The sequence below is a fragment of the Mustela nigripes genome, chromosome 9 (genome assembly GCF_022355385.1).
Source record: "Mustela nigripes isolate SB6536 chromosome 9, MUSNIG.SB6536, whole genome shotgun sequence".
In the NCBI taxonomy this organism is placed as follows: Eukaryota; Metazoa; Chordata; class Mammalia; order Carnivora; family Mustelidae; genus Mustela; species Mustela nigripes.
Window position 1 is genome coordinate 27,698,434 of NC_081565.1, and position 16,851 is coordinate 27,715,284.

Consider the following 16,851-nt stretch of genomic DNA (forward strand, 5'->3'; position numbering starts at 1 on the left):
CCAAACATTCAAAGATTTAATACCTACCCTTAAAGTCTTTGAAAAAAAAAAAAAAAGAGGAGGGCACACTTTGAAACTCATAAGACCACTATTACCCTGATATCAAAACCAGACAAGAACACTGAGGTGGGGAATTACAGCCTAATAAACCGTGATGAACCCAGACACAAAAACCTTCAGCAAATATTAGCAAACTGAATTAAATGATACATTAAAAGGATGATACACCATGATCAATTGGGATATATCCAAGGATGCAAGGCTGGTTTAACATTTGCAGTCAATGTGGTACACCATATTAACCAAATGAAGGATAAAGAGCATGTTTTCAACAGATGCAGAAAAAGCATTAGACCAATTTCAACATCCACTTATGACAAAATTCAACAAAGTGGTTATAAATGAAATATATCTCAACATAAAAAAGGCCATCAAGACAAGCCCACAGCTAACACTGTACTGAATACTGAGAAGCTGAAAGTTTTTCTTCTAAGATCAGAAACAAGACAAGAAGGACTCTTGCCATTTTTCATCAACATAGTACTAGAAGACTTACTCAGAGCAATAAGGTGAAAGAAACAAACAAAAGCATCCATTATTAGAAAGGAGTTAAACTATCTCTATTTGCAGTGACATACTATATACAGAAAATCCCAGACTCCAATAAAAAACTGTCAGAATAGACATATTCAAAAAAGTTGTAGGGACAAAAATCAACGTACAAAAAACTGTTTTATGTACTAATAATGAACTGTCAGAGAAATTAAGAGAACAATCCTACTTATAATTCCATCAAAAAGAAAAAAGTACCTAGGAAAAAATTTAACCTAGGAGGTAGAAAGACGCATACAGAAAACTGTTAACTCACTGATAAAATAAATTGAAGAAGACACAAATAAACGGAAAGATATGCTGTACTCATGGATTGGGCGGATACTGTTAAAATGTCCGTTATTACCCAACGCAATCCGCAGATTTGTTGAAATCCCTATCAAAATTTTAATGGCATTTTTTCAAACAATCCTAAAATCTGTATGGAGTCATAAAAGATTCTGAGTAGCCAAAGCTATCTTGAGAAAAAACAAGGGTGGAGACAACATACTTCCTGATTTAAACTATAATACAAAGCTATAGTAATCAAAACAGTATGGAATTAGCATTAAAAACAGACTCATCAGTCAATGAACAAAACAGAGCCCAGGAATAAACCCATGCATGTATGTATGGTCAATTAATTTATGACAAAGGAGCCAAGAATACACAATGAAGAAGGGGCACTTTCTTCAATAAATGATGCTAGGAAAACTGGACAGCCACATGCAAAAGAATGAAACTGGACCACTTCCTTATACTACACATAAAACTTCACTCAAAATAGTTAAAGACTTGAATGTAAGACCTGAAACCATAAAACTCCTAGAAGAAAATGTAAGTGATAAGCTCCCTGGCATTAGTCTTAGCAGTGATTTTCTTTGGATTTCATGCTGAAAGCAAACAACAGAAGCAAAGATAAGTGGACAATATCAAACTAAAAAGCAAGAGTAAAAAAACCCATCAATAAAAGGCAACCTAATGAATGAGAGAAAATATGTGCACATCATTTATCGATAAGGGGTTAATATCCCAAATCCCATATACCTCAAAAGTCAAACAGTCTGATTAAAAAATGGGTACAGTATCTGAATACACACTTTTCTACAGAAGACACAGTCAGTAGTTGCATGAAAAGATACTAACAGGGGACGCCTAGGTGGCTCAGTTGGTTAAGCAGCTGCCTTCGGCTCAGGTCATGATACCAGCGTTCTGGGATTGAGTCCCACATCGGGCTCCTTGCTCGGCAGGGAGCCTGCTTCTCCCTCTGCCTCTGCCTGCCATTCTGTCAGCTTGTGCTCGCTCTCTCTCCCTCTCTCTCTCTCTGATAAATTAAAAAAAAAAAAAAAAAATCTAAAAAAAAAAAGATACTAACATCACTAAGCATCAGGGAAATAAAAATCCTAACTATAATGAGATACCATCTCACACCTATTAGAAGGGCTATTATCAAAAAACAAGAAATAGGGCTGCCTGGGTGGCTCAGTGGATTAAGCCTCTGCCTTCAGCTCAGGTCATGATCTCAGGGTCCTGCAAGCAAGCCCCACATCGGGCTCTCTGCTCTGCTCCCCCTCTCTGCCTGCCTCTCTGCCTACTTGTGATCTCTCTTTCTCTGTCAAATAAATAAATAAAATCTTAAAAAAAAACAAACACAAGAAATAACAAGCGTTGGAGAGGACATGGAGAAAAAGGAACACACACACTGCTAGTGGGAATGCAAACTGGCGCGGCAACAACAGAAAATAGTATGGAGGTTCCTCAAATAATTAAAAAATAGGTATGATCTAAATAAAAGTTCCACTTCTGGGTATTTGAAGAAAACAAAACACTAACTCAAAAAAATATATATATATGGACCCTGGTGGTCACTGCAGCATTATTTGTAACAGCCAAGATATGGAAACAACTGAAGCATCCACCCATGGATGAACAGATCAAGATAATGTATGCGTGTAATATACAATGGAATATTACTCAGCCATAAAAAAGAAAACCTTGCCATTTGCAACAATATGGATGGACCTTGAAGGCATTATGCTAAGTGAAAAAAAGAGAAATACAATATCACTTATATATGGAATCTTAACCAATTTTTTAAAAGCCTATACATACAGAGAACACATGAAAGGTTGGTAGAGGCTGGGGGGGGAGGATGAGCTAATTTTTACTTTTATAAAAAGGGAAGAAATCGATTAGTGGGAATATTGACCTAAAGAATGAGAAAAACTAAAACTACCATATACAATTAAGTTCTAATTAAGTATAACACAAGTTCTTAAAATTAGAGGTAGAGACGGCTATAAAGTGAATTACGTCAAACATTTAAAATTTCCATTTAACAAAAATACTATAAATAAAGTTAAAAGACAAGCACATAAACCAAAAGATTTTCGTAATGCAGATAATCTACAAGAAATCAGAACTCTTAAGTACAAGCATAATACAAACAAACCATAAACAACTCAAAGAAGAATGGGGAAAAGAAAGAGAAAATTCAGAGAAGTAGAAACCAAAATGTCCAAGGTCCAAGGAACATACATAGATCCCAAGCTTTACCAGCAAATCAAGGATCTGCAAGTTAAAATACTAATGAACTATCTCTTCAGAACAATCAGATTGGAGATATTTTAGTCTTTTGAGAAAAGAAAGGATTTAGAGAAATGAGAACTTTCAATGCCACTGGTAGAAATGTATACTGCTGCAAATGGGCAGAATTTGGCAATATAATAATAATATCTAATAATAAAAATATTTAGAGTGATTAATTCAAATAAATATATAATAAAGAGGAGATCTAAACTATCTAAAGTAAGGTTAAGCAAAGAATGTTTTTATCTTACCAATGATTTTTTTAAGAGCATCTAATTCTTCTTGTTGCTGATGATACGAGCTTTGCTGGAGCTTGGTTTGTAATAAATCTGCCTCCTCAGTTTTCAGCTCCCACTGCTGTTTTAGTTGGCGATACCTTAGAAACAGAGAAATTTACAATAAATTATCACTTTTCTGATATTTGAGATATGCATTTAAACTACAGGCTCCTGGGGCGCCTGGGTGGCTCAGAGAGTTAAGCCTTTGCCTTCAGCTCAGGTCATGATCTCAGGGTCCTGGGATCGAGCCCTGCATCGGGCTCTCTGCTCAGTGAGGAGCCTGCTCCACGCCCCCTGTCTGCCTCTCTGCCTACTTGTAATCTGTCTGTCAAATAAATAAATAAAATCTTTAAAAAAATAAAAATAAAAATAAAAAAATAAACGACAGACTCCTACCTAAAATAAGCTCACAATATAAACAATGTAAGATGCCACTGGTTACAAGAATAGCTTTGATGACTCATGTTTTTGAGGCATGAAATTCAAGTCTGATTTGGTCACTGAAGGTAAAGCACTCTGAATGACCAATACTGATAATAACTATATACAGAAATACTCTTAATTTTAGAAAATACTAAAAATAACCTTGGAATAAATGGGTTACCTTAAAAATGGTCTCTCCTACTGATCCTTACCAAGAAAAACTCCACCATAACTCCCCACCAAAAAAACACATTAAAATGTAACCACCATACAAAATTTCAAAATCTGGTTATCAATTCTCATTTTCAAATATTACACATAGTTCCCCTAAATTTTGTAATGAGACCGATAGTTCGAAAAGGTGCAGTACTTAACTTAAACATTACAGTGCGCTCTTCTTGCAAATCCTAAAATTCTAGCCCATTTCTAGCTGCTGAAAATTCTTTGTTTGGAAGGTATTTAGCTAATTCAGCTGCAGTGAAATTTCAAGCTGTAATAAATTCACAAAGAAGTTTGGCACTAGAAATTCATGAGGTCTGAGGAAAAAGGAAGGAAGCAACTTATAAAACATAAATACTCCCTAGAGTGTTCTTGCCTGAGAATGCTTGACAGCAATTAAAGCCACAATTTTCAAGCCATTTCTCAATTCATTTTAAAAATGTGGAGTGCAGAAATTTGAAAGAAGTTAGAAGCTATTTTCCTAATATGGTCCATGAAAGAATGGCTTTAAGACCTCTCCACTTTCATATTTTAGAGCATGGAGCCTAATGTAGGGCTTGAACTCACAATCTTCAGATCAAGACCTGAGCTGAAATCAAGTCACATGCTTAACTGACTCAGGCACCCAGGCGCCTCCCACTCTCATTATTTTTAAGAATCTATTTCCTTTCCTTGACCTTAATGCCACAATCAGTCCAAAAGACAATTCTGCAAAATAACTTTATCCACCAGTATTGGATCATTTAACAGTCCCAAGCCAAATACAAACTCCCCACCTTGCCAAAGCCTCCACAGATCTCAGCAATCTTCTTCCCATCTTTTTCCACAGAGAAGTTCATTCACTGCTTGGTAATTTATGTTAATGAAGGTAAAAGCAGACTTTACATGTATATGTTTGAAAGTAGGCTTTTGATAAAATTTCTATCTTAGAATGATTATGACCATCTCTTCCATATGTATAGTAGTCCAAAAAAGTTTTGGCACTATTCCAAGCTTTGGTAATTCAGAAGATGAATGCTTAAAATGTATGTGTGTGTGTATGTGTGTATATATATATATATATTTCTAGTTTGTTAGCATATATACTTTGACTTTTATTCAGTATTGTGAATTCTGAATAAAATCTTTGGTTTTAACTGCTCCCATTTGTCATCTTCAGAGAGACCAGAAAAACTTAGAAACACTCAAATAATGTACTTTTAAAGTTTGTGGCATTTTTCCTCTCTTTGGAGTTAGCATTAACTAATGTTTTACCAATTTAACGCTTTTTATTGTTTTGCCAGCTATATATATGAAAACAAGAAGGAAGAGATTTTTCTGTTTCGTTTACTGCTACATTCCCACTCCTAGAACAGTACTTGGCAAACAGGAGGCACTCACTCAGTAGTAAAAAACATTAACTGACCAAAAAAAAGTTACATTAAATAGCATGATCCCAACTGCAAAAAAATAAAAATATGTATCTACCCATATCATACACAAACGGAAGTAATGTTGAGAAGCACACATGTATACCCATATCCACACCCATACAGAAGAAACACTGTAAGAAAATAATTTTAACAGTGTCTTTCTGACATGAACTTATTTACTTCCTCAGTAGGCAACCCAGTGATCTTTATTATCTACAGGACAGCCACAAGCTGCTAAATTTAATGTTGGTATCCGAAATGATGCTATACTGTTCATAATTTAAACCAAGGACTCCAGTATCCTCTGGTATCAGACTCCAGAGTATCTATGGATTTTCCCACCAATCCCAGTAAAATGTTAACAGTATATCTCAACAGGGAAAGAAAAATATTTGGCTGGGTTTTTTTCTTCCTTTTGTTTAATTAGCTTTCCCTATTTCCTTAAAAAAAGACATTATTTTTTATCAGAAAAAGTAAAAAACTGATATCAAGTTATCAACTCATAATTTATTCAAAGAAAAGCAAGGATATTATGAAAAAAGGCAGAAGTTGTATTTCTTTAGGTAAAATTCTTTCATTTTCTACCATGGGAGTCTTTGACCAAAAAAACACAGAAATATAACTTAATCTGACAAAAGTCTTACTTTTCAGCTGTATTTTTAAGACCTGCTAATTCCTCATCTAGAGTCTGTAGCTTATTCTCCTTCATTCTCAGTTCATCTTGAACATCTTTGAGTTCTTGAAACTTGGTTAAAATAGAAGCTGCCTGGGATCGAGCACCTGATAGAAATAAATTGTAACAGGCCTTAGACATTAAGTTACTGCATATTTAGTAGACAAAAACTTTCTAAGAATTATACTTGAAAAGATTCAATAGCCAACCTTTTATAGTAAAGATACAGAACTCATTTTATCATTAGAATCTCAGGGCATACATAATTGATAGGAAGATACTTCTAAGCAGAGCTGATACAGGATTTTATCATTAGACTCTTAGGACATACATACTTGATAAGAAAATACTTGTAAGCAGATGTGATAGATTGTTTATTCAAAATAATCACTGCCCCTTCCTACTGGGCCCATTTCTCTCAGGGCCATTTTCCTCTCTAATATTGGCAAAGCCATGTGGTTTGCTCTGACCAATGAAATGGAAAATGTGCCTCTTTTAAAAGTAAGCTTTAAAAGACAGCACATAATTCACCATTTGTTTTCCCTCTCCCCTGAGAAAAGCACGTTCAAAGTAGGGACTATTTTTCCCTCAGCCTGGGTTCCAAAAAGAGAATAACAATGAACAAAGAAATAAATGACCTACAGGTAAAGTAGCATAATTATGGTACTCATTATAAGTGACTGAGATTTGAGGGGTATTTTTTTTTTTACCACATTCTAACCTGGTCTAAACTTTGATATAGCAGAGGAAGCAGAGGAAATTGGTTTCACTTTACAAGCAACTATAATTGTCTGACAATAATAGGTTGAGTTATGTTGGCAAGAAAACTCTAGGTTTGATGGGAGAATGCAAAGGTCAATTAGCAATGCTATATGAGTACTTTGGTAATACAATACAGGGATATTTTTGCCATCCCTAAAGTAGGAACTTCAAGAACATCCAAATCGATGAAATCTAAAATGTTTCTTATATTTTACATATTTAAAAATACATTATCTCTCTTTATCCTCCAATTATAGATACTAATCCTTTATTGTATATACTGGAATTCATTTCACAGCTATTGTTTCCTTGGCCTATAAAGAAATTAAGTCATAGGCATTATACAGTCTCTTGATTTGGTTAAAAGCATAAACAGTGAAAACAGATAACCTGAATTCAAATCCTGGGCTTTGCCAGTTACCGACAAGTTATTTAACCACTCTGTCATTAGTTTCCACAACTGTATACTGCAGATGATAGTAATATACCTACCACGTAGCTGCTATAAGAATGAAAGGAGTTCATTATTTAAAGCTCTGAGAATACGTCTTCATAAAGTAATAGAAATGTTGTGTATCTGCATTGCCCAGTTACCCATTAACTATCTGTGGTCACAGATTCCTTGAAATGTGACTAGGACAATCAAGGAAATTATTTTCATTTAACTTTAATTATCATAATTAAGTGTAAGAGCCGCATATGGTTACTGTACTGGATGGCACAGTCTCACAATGTTGCCTGTTACATAGGAAGTACTATTTAGGGTTAGTTACTTAATCACTCAACATAGATCTGGAAACTCAATGTGGTAAATGTAAGAATAAGAATAAAATGATCATTATCTTATTCTCAAGGACATATTTAATTTTATTTACTTTTCACAGATGTAGTGGCATATACCCAAATTAGAACTTAACATTTCCTGAACAAGGGTAAAAATGTATTGAATTAAAAAAAAATTTCCAGCAGCTAGAATATCCTAATACGACAAAATGCAAGAGGGGAAAAAAAAGAAAAAACAAAAAAACCTAGACTTAGAGACTTGAGAAAAATTTTTAAAAAGCAACAGGACAACAGGACTGATTTATTACAGTATGAGCTCCTTGAGGGCTGAGACATTTTAGAATTTCTCCGTATTTATTTTAAAAGATTTTACTTATTTATTTGAGAGAGTGAGAGAGAGTATGAGAGGGGAGAAGGTCAGAGGGAGAAGCAGACTCCCTGCATAGCTGGGAACCCAATGCAGGACTGATTCTGGGACGCCAGGACCAGGACCTGAGCCGAAAGCAGTCACTTAACCAACTGAGCCAGCCAGGCACCCCTAATTTCTCCATATTTAATTAAATAGCTGTGACACGGTAGGTATTCAAAAGAAAACCCAATTCTTAAATTAGAAATAAAACTCTGGATCAAGTCATTCTGAACCCACAATTTCAATTTTTAATAAAAAAAAAAAAAAAGTCCCATCCTATTTACCAAAGTTTTGAGAAAACAATGATATAAAACCTACCTCCAAGACTGGAATGGAAGATGGAAGCAGAATAGAAGGATCCCAGGCTGACCTCATACAATGAATACAACTAGATAAATATGAAATCATCCAAAATACCCCAGAAATTGACCTGAAGACTGGGAGAAAAGAGACCACACCAAAGAAGGTAGGAAGTATGGAGGTGTGATTTGGGAGAGAAACAGCAGCCGTGGTGGAGTAAGGAGCTGTGGTCAGAACTGGACTAGCACAGAGGGGAGGCCACACAGGGAAGACAAATCCCCATAACAACTGGCTTCACAAGTGAGAGGATCCAAATTTCATGAGTTATGGCAACCAGCAGAGCTTTAAACCTACAGTTTTAAAGGTCAGCATGCTTGGCTCTGGGAGAACCCCAAGGGTATTGTTTTTTGGACAGAGTGTGGAAAACAGCCCACCAACAAACAGCATGGTAATAGCTTTCTGAGGAGCACCAAGGGACATGGTGGGGAGGTTATGACCTCATCTAGAAGCATGTCCCAGAAATACAGCATTCACAGATAGACCCCCTCCTAGAACAAAGGAATGAGCAGGCATCATTTCCCTCTCCCACCTCTCAGTATAAACACAGGGACACTTGTGGGAACCAACTGAGCAGACACTTGCTACCTAACATTCTTACACCAAAACTCCAACTCCCATGCTCAGGTGGATTCCACCTTCCCAATCATTCTTGCCTCAGGCCCAGAATAGAAGGTTCCCAGCCCCAGAAGAACGGTCCAAAGCTCTGGCAACACCGTGTCTCCCGACATGGGAATTTACAGGGCCTCAGTTCTACTGGCAACAGGTCTCATTTCACAAAAAGACCAGAGCACACCTAGTTAAAAATGCTCCACATTCAGGCCAGGGACTAAATACTGCCCAAAATAGGCAAAGAGAACCTCTGCAGACAACAGACTTGAAGGATAAAGAGGCCAGGACACAATGCAGACACTCCCAGAAACACTGGGTCCTGGAAAATAGGGGACACTATACTGCTGGGCACTATAGGGACTTCCTCTCCTTCGAGCCATTACCATCAAGAATAGGAGAGAACTTTCCTAACACAGAGAAACAGGAACAAACATCAACAAAATGAGAAGACAGAGAAATCTGTCCTAAAGAACAAACTAGGCCATAGCCACAGATCCAAGCAAAATAAATGCAAGTAACATGAGTGAAAGAGAATTTATTTAATTTTAAAGATTTTATTTATTTTTGAGAAAAAGAGCAAGCACGTGAGTACACAAATAGAGGGGAGGGGCATAGGGAGAAGCAGACTCCCCACTGAGCCCAATGCAGGGCTTGATCCCAGGATCCTGGGATCATGACCTGAGCTGTAGACAGATGTTTAACCAGCTGAGCCACCCAGGTGCCCTGAAAGAGAATTTAAAGTAATGATTATAAATGTACTGCACTTGAAAAAAAAAAGTGGAAGACATCAATGAGACCCTTAACACAGAAATAAAGAAAAAGAACCAATCAGAGATGAAAAGTGCAATAAATGAATTTACAAACACCCGTGATGCAACAGACAATAGGCTGGAAGAAGCAGAAAAGCAAATTAATGACCCAGAAGAGAGACAGAAAATAATCAACCTTAAAAGAGAAAAAAGAACTATGCAAAAAGAAAATAGATTTAGGGAACTCAATGACTTCCATCAAGTATAGTAACATTCATATTGTAGGGGTCCCAGAAGAATAAGAGAGAGAAAAGGGAATAGAAAGTTTGAAGAAATAATACCTAAAAACTTTCCTAATCTGGGGAACGAAACAGATAACCAGACCCAGGAGACGAAGAACCCCCCCAAAAAATCCACAAAAGCAGATCCACATGAAGACATATTGTAATTAAAATGTCTAAATTTTAAAAGGATCAAGACAAAAGAAGACAGTAACCTATCAGGGAAACCACATAAGGCTATCAGCAGATTTTTCAGCAAAATCTTTGAAGGCCAGAAGGGAGTGGCATGAAATACTGAAAGTGAATGAGAAAAAGATGCTGCCAAGAATATTCTACCCAGCGAGGCTATCATTCAGAATAAAAGGAGAAAGAAACAGAAAAACAAAAATTAAAGCAGTTCATGGCCACTACACCAGACCTGCAAGAGACTGACTAGCAAGGAAAGACCAAAGTGACAGCAAGAAAGTGGGGAACACAGAAGTAATAAAAATATTTCTTTAAAAAAAAAAAAAAAAAGAACTCCCAAAACACAAGGATGTAAAATATCCAAATACCTAAATGTGGGGAGGAGAACAGTAAAACTGGGCTCAAACTTAAGCAAATTGTTTCCTAATATAGACTGCTACATGCAAAAGATATTATACGCAAACCTAAAGATAGCCAAAAATTTAAAACCACTAAAAGAAATAAAAGGAAGAAAAAGGAATGCAAATAGTATCATTACAGAAAACCAGCATACATGAAAGAAAGAGGAGCAAGGACGAGAAAAACTTCAGAAACAAGTAAAATGGCAATAAACACATACCTATCAATAATTATTCTGAATGCCAGTGGACTAAACACCCCAATCAAAAGAAATAGGGTGACAGAATGCATTAAAAAGAAAAAAAATAAAATAAAGACCCATCTGTATGCCGCCTATGAGAGACATTTCAGACCTAAAGTCACCTGAAGTTGAAAGTGAGAGGATGAAGAAACATTTATCATACAAATGGATGTCAAAAGAAAGCTGGAATAGACAATATATATCAGACAAAACAGATTTTAGAACAAAGACTATAGTAAGAGACAAAGACACTATATAATAATAAAGGGGACTATCCAACAAAAGGACTGAACAACTGTAAATATTTACACACTCAACATGGGAGTACCCAAATATATTAAACAGTTAATAGCATAAATGAACTAATCAACAGTCATACAATAATAGTAGGGGACTTTAATACCCACTTACATCAGAGGAAAGATTGGTCAGAAAATCTACAAGGAAACAGTGGCTTTGAAAGATACACCGGAACAAATGGATTTAACAAATATATTCAGAACATTTCATCCAAAGTAGCAGAATACACATTCTATTCAGGTACACAGGGAAAATTCTCTAGAACAGATTACATATTACGCCACAAAAGAAGTCTCAACAAATTCAAAAAGACTGAAGTTTTACCATGCATCTTTTTGGACCACAACACTATGAAACTAGAAATCAAGCACAAGAAAAAAAATCCACAAAGAGGACAAATAAATGGAGGATTAAAAACATGCTACTAAATAATGAATGGGTCAGCCAGAAAAAAAATCAAAGAAATCCAAAGATACATAGAAGCAAATGAAAATGAAAACACAAGAGTCCAAAACTTTTAGTATAGAGCAAAAGCAGTTCTAAGAGTAAAGGTTATAAAGACGGAACTCTAAGACCTTAAACCATAAAATTCCTGGAAGACAGTACAGATAGTAATGTCACTGATACAGGTCATAGCAACATTTTTCTAGACACATCTCTCAAGGCAAGGGAAATAGAAGCAAAAATAAACATTTGGGACTAAATGAAAATAAAAAGCTTCCACACAGCAAATAAACAATGAACAACACTAAAAGCCTACAGAATGGGAGAAGATATTTGCACCTGACATATCTGATAAAGGATTAGTATCCAAAATATATAAAAAACTAATAAAACTCAACATCCCAAACCCAAAAAATCCAATTAAAAATGAGCAGAAGACATGAAGAGACATTTTCCAAATAAGAAATACAGATGACCAATAGACAAACGAAAAGATGCGCAACATACTCCACAAGGAAAGGCAAATCAAAACTACGAGGTATCACCTCATATCTGTCAGAATGACTAAAATGAAAAACGTAAGAGACAAGTGTGGCAGAGGATGTAAAGAAACAGGAATCTTTTTGCACTGTTGGTGGGAATGCAGACCAGTGCAACCCCTGTGGAAAACAGTATGGAGGTTCCTCAAAAGGTTAGAAATGGAACCACCCTATGATCTATCAATTACACCATTGGATATTTACACAAAAAATACAAAAACACTAATTCAAAGGGATACAGGCACCCTTATGTCTACTGCAGCATTATTTACAATATCCAAATTATGGAACCAGCCCACTTCTCCATTAACTGAAGAATGGCTAAAGAAGAGCTGGTGTATGTATGTGTGCATACATATACACACATACACACACAATGGAATATTATTCAGCTATAAGAAAGAAGGAAATCTTGCCATTTGCAAAGACATGGAGAGAACTAGGAAATATAAAGCTAAGTGACATAAGTCAGTAAGAGAAATACCATATGCTTTCGCTCATATGTGGAATTTAAGAAACAAAGGAGAGAGAGAGAGATAAGCTGAGAAAGGCTCTAAACTATAGCGAACAAACTGATGTTACCAGATAGAGGGTTGGTAAGGCGACCGGTGAAATGCATTACAGGGATTAAGGAGAGTAGTTGTCAGGATGAGCACCAGGTATTGCATGAAATTGTTGAATCAAAAAATTGTACATCTGAAATTAATATATCATTGTATTTTAACTATACTGGAATTAAAATTTACTATAAATAAAATTAAATAAAAAAGAAAAATACAATCAATATTACATGATTCTTTTTACTTTTTTGTTTTATTATTTATTTAAATTCAGTTTAACTTACATATACTGTATTATTAGTTTCAGAGGTAGAATCTATAGTAATTCACCAGTTGCATATAACACCCAGTGCTCATTCCATCAAGTGCCTCCTTAATGCCCATCACCCAGTTATCCCAACAACCCCACTTTCCCTCCAGCAAACCCCATTTCTTCCTAGGGTTAAGTCTCTTATGGTTTGCCTTCCTCTAGTTCCCTTATTTTTCCTTCCCTTCCCTTATGTTCATTGGTTTCTTAAATTCCACGAGTGAAATTATAATTTTCATCTTTCTCTGGCTTATTTTGCTCTACATAATAATTTCTAGTTCTATGTCATCGCAAATGGCAAGATTTCATTCTTTTTGGTAGCTGAGTAATAGTCGCATGTGTGTGTGCACGTGCACGTACATACACATATATCGCATCTTTATCCATTCATCTGTCGATGGACATCTGGGGTCTTTCCATAGTTTGGCTATTGTGGACATTGCAGCTATAAACGTTGGGGTGCATGTGCTCCTTCAGATCACTCTGTTTGTATCTTTGAGGTAAATAACCCAGTAGTGCAATTGCTGGTTCGCAGGATAGCTCTATTTTTAAATTTTTGAGGAACCTCCATACTCTTTTCCAGAGTAGCTGCACCAGTTTGCATTCCCAATAGTATAAGACAGTTTCCCTTTTCCCACATCCTTGCCAACATCTGTTATTTCCTGAGTTGTTAAGCATAGCCATTCTGACCAGTGTGAGGTGGTATATCATTTAGTTTTGATTTTATTGCCCTGATCCAAGTGATGTAGAGAATTTTTTCTTTCATTTGTCTCTTGTCCATTTTTATGTCGTCTTTGGAGAAATGTCTGTTCATTACTTCTGCCTGCTTCTTGACTGGATTTTTTGGGTTTTTTTCAGTGTTGAGTTTAATAAATTCTTTATAGGTTTTTGGATACTAGCCCTTTATCTGATAAGACATTTGCAAATATCTTCTCCCATTCTGTACGTTGCCTTTTAGTTTTGTTGACTGTTTCCTTTGCTGTGTAAAGGCTTTTTATCTTGATGAAGTCCCAATAGTTCATTTTTGCTTGTTTCCCTTGCCTTTGGAAATGTGTTTTGGAAGTTGTTGCTGTGGCTAAGGTCAAAGAGGTTGCTGCCTGTGTTTTCCTCTAGGATTTTGATGGAGTCCTGTCTCACATTTAGGTCTTTCAACCATGTAGATTTATTTTAGTGTATGGTACAAGAAAGTTCCAGTTCCCTTTTACTTTTAATACATGCAGTACATTAGAGTATTAATCTTATCTTCTAGGCTTTTCCTTTCGTTGCTGTTTGTCTCGTATCTTGTTTATCTTTCTAGTTATTTATTACCTTTTTTCATCATTTAAGCCCAAATGTAAAGCCCAAAAAACCCACAACCAACCCTAAAAATAAATAAAAAGTCAACTCCATAAATCTTTCCAGAAAACAGTTCTTAAGCATATCAGTTTACTAGAGATATTTATATCACCAGTAAACTGATATGCTTAAGAAGTGTTTTCTGATTCTCCTTTTTACAATCTTACCTATCTCCTAGAACTACTGAACCATTCAATAAACTAATGGTATGGTTCCTGGCATATCCTAAGTTCTCAATAAACATACAGTAGAAAGAATATTTAGTAGCAGTTCAACATTAGCTCTGAAGTCCAACTCTGAGTTAAAATACTAGTTCTAACACTATTTGCTATTAAATGAATTACTAAATTTCTTATAATTTCAATTTCATTCCCTAAAAGAACGGGAAAAGTAATAAAACTACCTTTATGGAAGAGTTGTAAGGAAGGAACGAGGAAAAAAAAAAAGCAAATATGTATAGCACCTGACATATAATGAATTAAACATTACCAATTTTTATTCTTTGTAAATAAATAAAAAAGCAACCTACCTCCACTCAATGTACCATGAGGATCAAATATTTCACCCCCAAGAGTTACAGTTCTAGTCATTATCCTTTTATCAAAGGCCACTTTTTTTGCATTATCCATATTATTACAAACAAACGTTGTTCCAAAGACAAATTCCATTGCTTTCTGAAGTTCTGGCTTGTATTCAACCAGGGAAAGAGCCACATGAACATTGTTAGGACCAACCTGTGGGAAAACAACAGATATGTCATAGTACATACTACCCCTTTCCTTTCAAATATTATTTTACAAAACAGAACTAGAAATTTAAGTACCTCTCACCTAGCACTACAGCTCCTTCTGAACTTTCTAAAATACTATGGAAAACTCAAGAGTTTTAGGAAAAAATTCAAGTTAAAACATTGAAACTTCTATGGCTAAGTAAAATGTTTAGAGCACTAGGCATTATGACAGTGTCTATCAAGCAAGAGCCACTACCAAGTTTCTAAATCCAAAATGACTATTTGGACACATTCTCTTAGTTAAAATATAGCAATTGCTAGATCAACACTATTATATAAAATGTTTTATTTCAAGTATTAATTTATTTACTCTGTAGTGAATACTTTTTCACTCAAATTAAACATGCTATGGCAGCCACCTGTCAGTTACAGAAAAACACAACTAACAATTTTAAGGGCAAAAAAAATTTTAAATCCCTCAGTGTTTTATTTTGATCCAACTGCCTCTTCTCAACCTTTGTTGATGTGTACTTCTGCTCATCTTTTTAAAACAACTAAACATAATTTAAGGAGCTTAGTAGCAGCAAGATAAATCAAAATGAAAGCAGCTCTGTATAACAAATGTTCAGCATTGCCCTCTGACACAGCAGCAGCCATTAAAAAGATTTGGCTAAGGGACCTGGGTAGAAGTATTTTTGCTGCTACTTGAAACCACAATTTACTTCTTACACTGGGACTTGTCTAAAAGCTGAAGTAATTTCCAAAACCTTCCAGACCCAATGGTGATTTTTCAAAGTAAGCAAAGCACTAACCAGAAACACCACCTTTCAATTACTCCACACTCATTTTCCTTCTGCTGAGAGTATACAGGTCAATACAACCGCATTTCGAAATAATTCATTAAAGACTTCTCAATATCAGCAAGAACACTGAGTATCCACTTTGTAGTTTAATTATACATGCATTTCTAGGTTTCACAGAACTGTCCTTTCAACTGATGCACTTGGAATGCCTGCTCAATAACAAACTGGTAATACTGCTGAACATTAGGGCTGGCATCATGCTATTACCCAATGTTACACAACTATAATTGCCTATTTAATGTACTGCCTTGTATTCCTTTGGGGTTTGTTTTTATTTTTTATTTTTTTACTAATAACTATATCACTTTAGATCCACCTCAGCAGCTGAATGGGTATCCGGGTCCCCTGCTTTTCATGTTCAGAGGCAACCTACAGAAACTCTAATAGAGAAGCATCTCTTTAAGACTGATACAGAACTCCCATAACAGTTGTCACTATGGGCAGTTTAACAGTGGCTAGCATGAAAAAAAAAAGAAAAAAAAACTAAAGAAATCTGGTATTTATAAGCTCTGTAATTCTAGTAATTCAGAGATTGGAAATTTCCTACTTGCATATGATAATCATATGACCTGACTGAAGGTTTAAAGACATTTTAACACTGTGACTTTGAAATACCAAAGGTAGTTTTAGTTTTGCACCATTTCTATTCTCCTTCCATCTGTTTTCATAAAAGCCAACATTTTTTTTGTAGCTTAAATGTGTAACAAAATTTTGTAGTTCTACATATGATTATGTCCAAGTTAATGTCCTCTAACTAAAACAAAGCAAAACAAAAAAAAGTAAGTTGTAGATAAATCATATAAAGACAA

The 16,851-nt window shown here is 35.4% G+C and overlaps 1 protein-coding gene across 4 annotated transcripts in view; it reads right to left on the reverse strand.

Moving 5' to 3' along the window:
• The window catches only part of SMC2 (structural maintenance of chromosomes 2), a 58,652-nt gene that overhangs the window by 18,120 nt on the left and 23,681 nt on the right, over window positions 1-16,851 (reverse strand). For all 4 annotated transcript variants that reach the window (XM_059411166.1, XM_059411164.1, XM_059411163.1 and 1 more), the window contains 3 exons: window positions 14,979-15,183; window positions 6,157-6,292; window positions 3,432-3,556 (listed from right to left, as the gene is read on the reverse strand). In XM_059411166.1, the coding sequence (XP_059267149.1) occupies window positions 3,432-3,556; window positions 6,157-6,292; window positions 14,979-15,183 (466 nt within the window). The remainder of the gene's footprint in view (window positions 1-3,431; window positions 3,557-6,156; window positions 6,293-14,978; window positions 15,184-16,851) is intronic.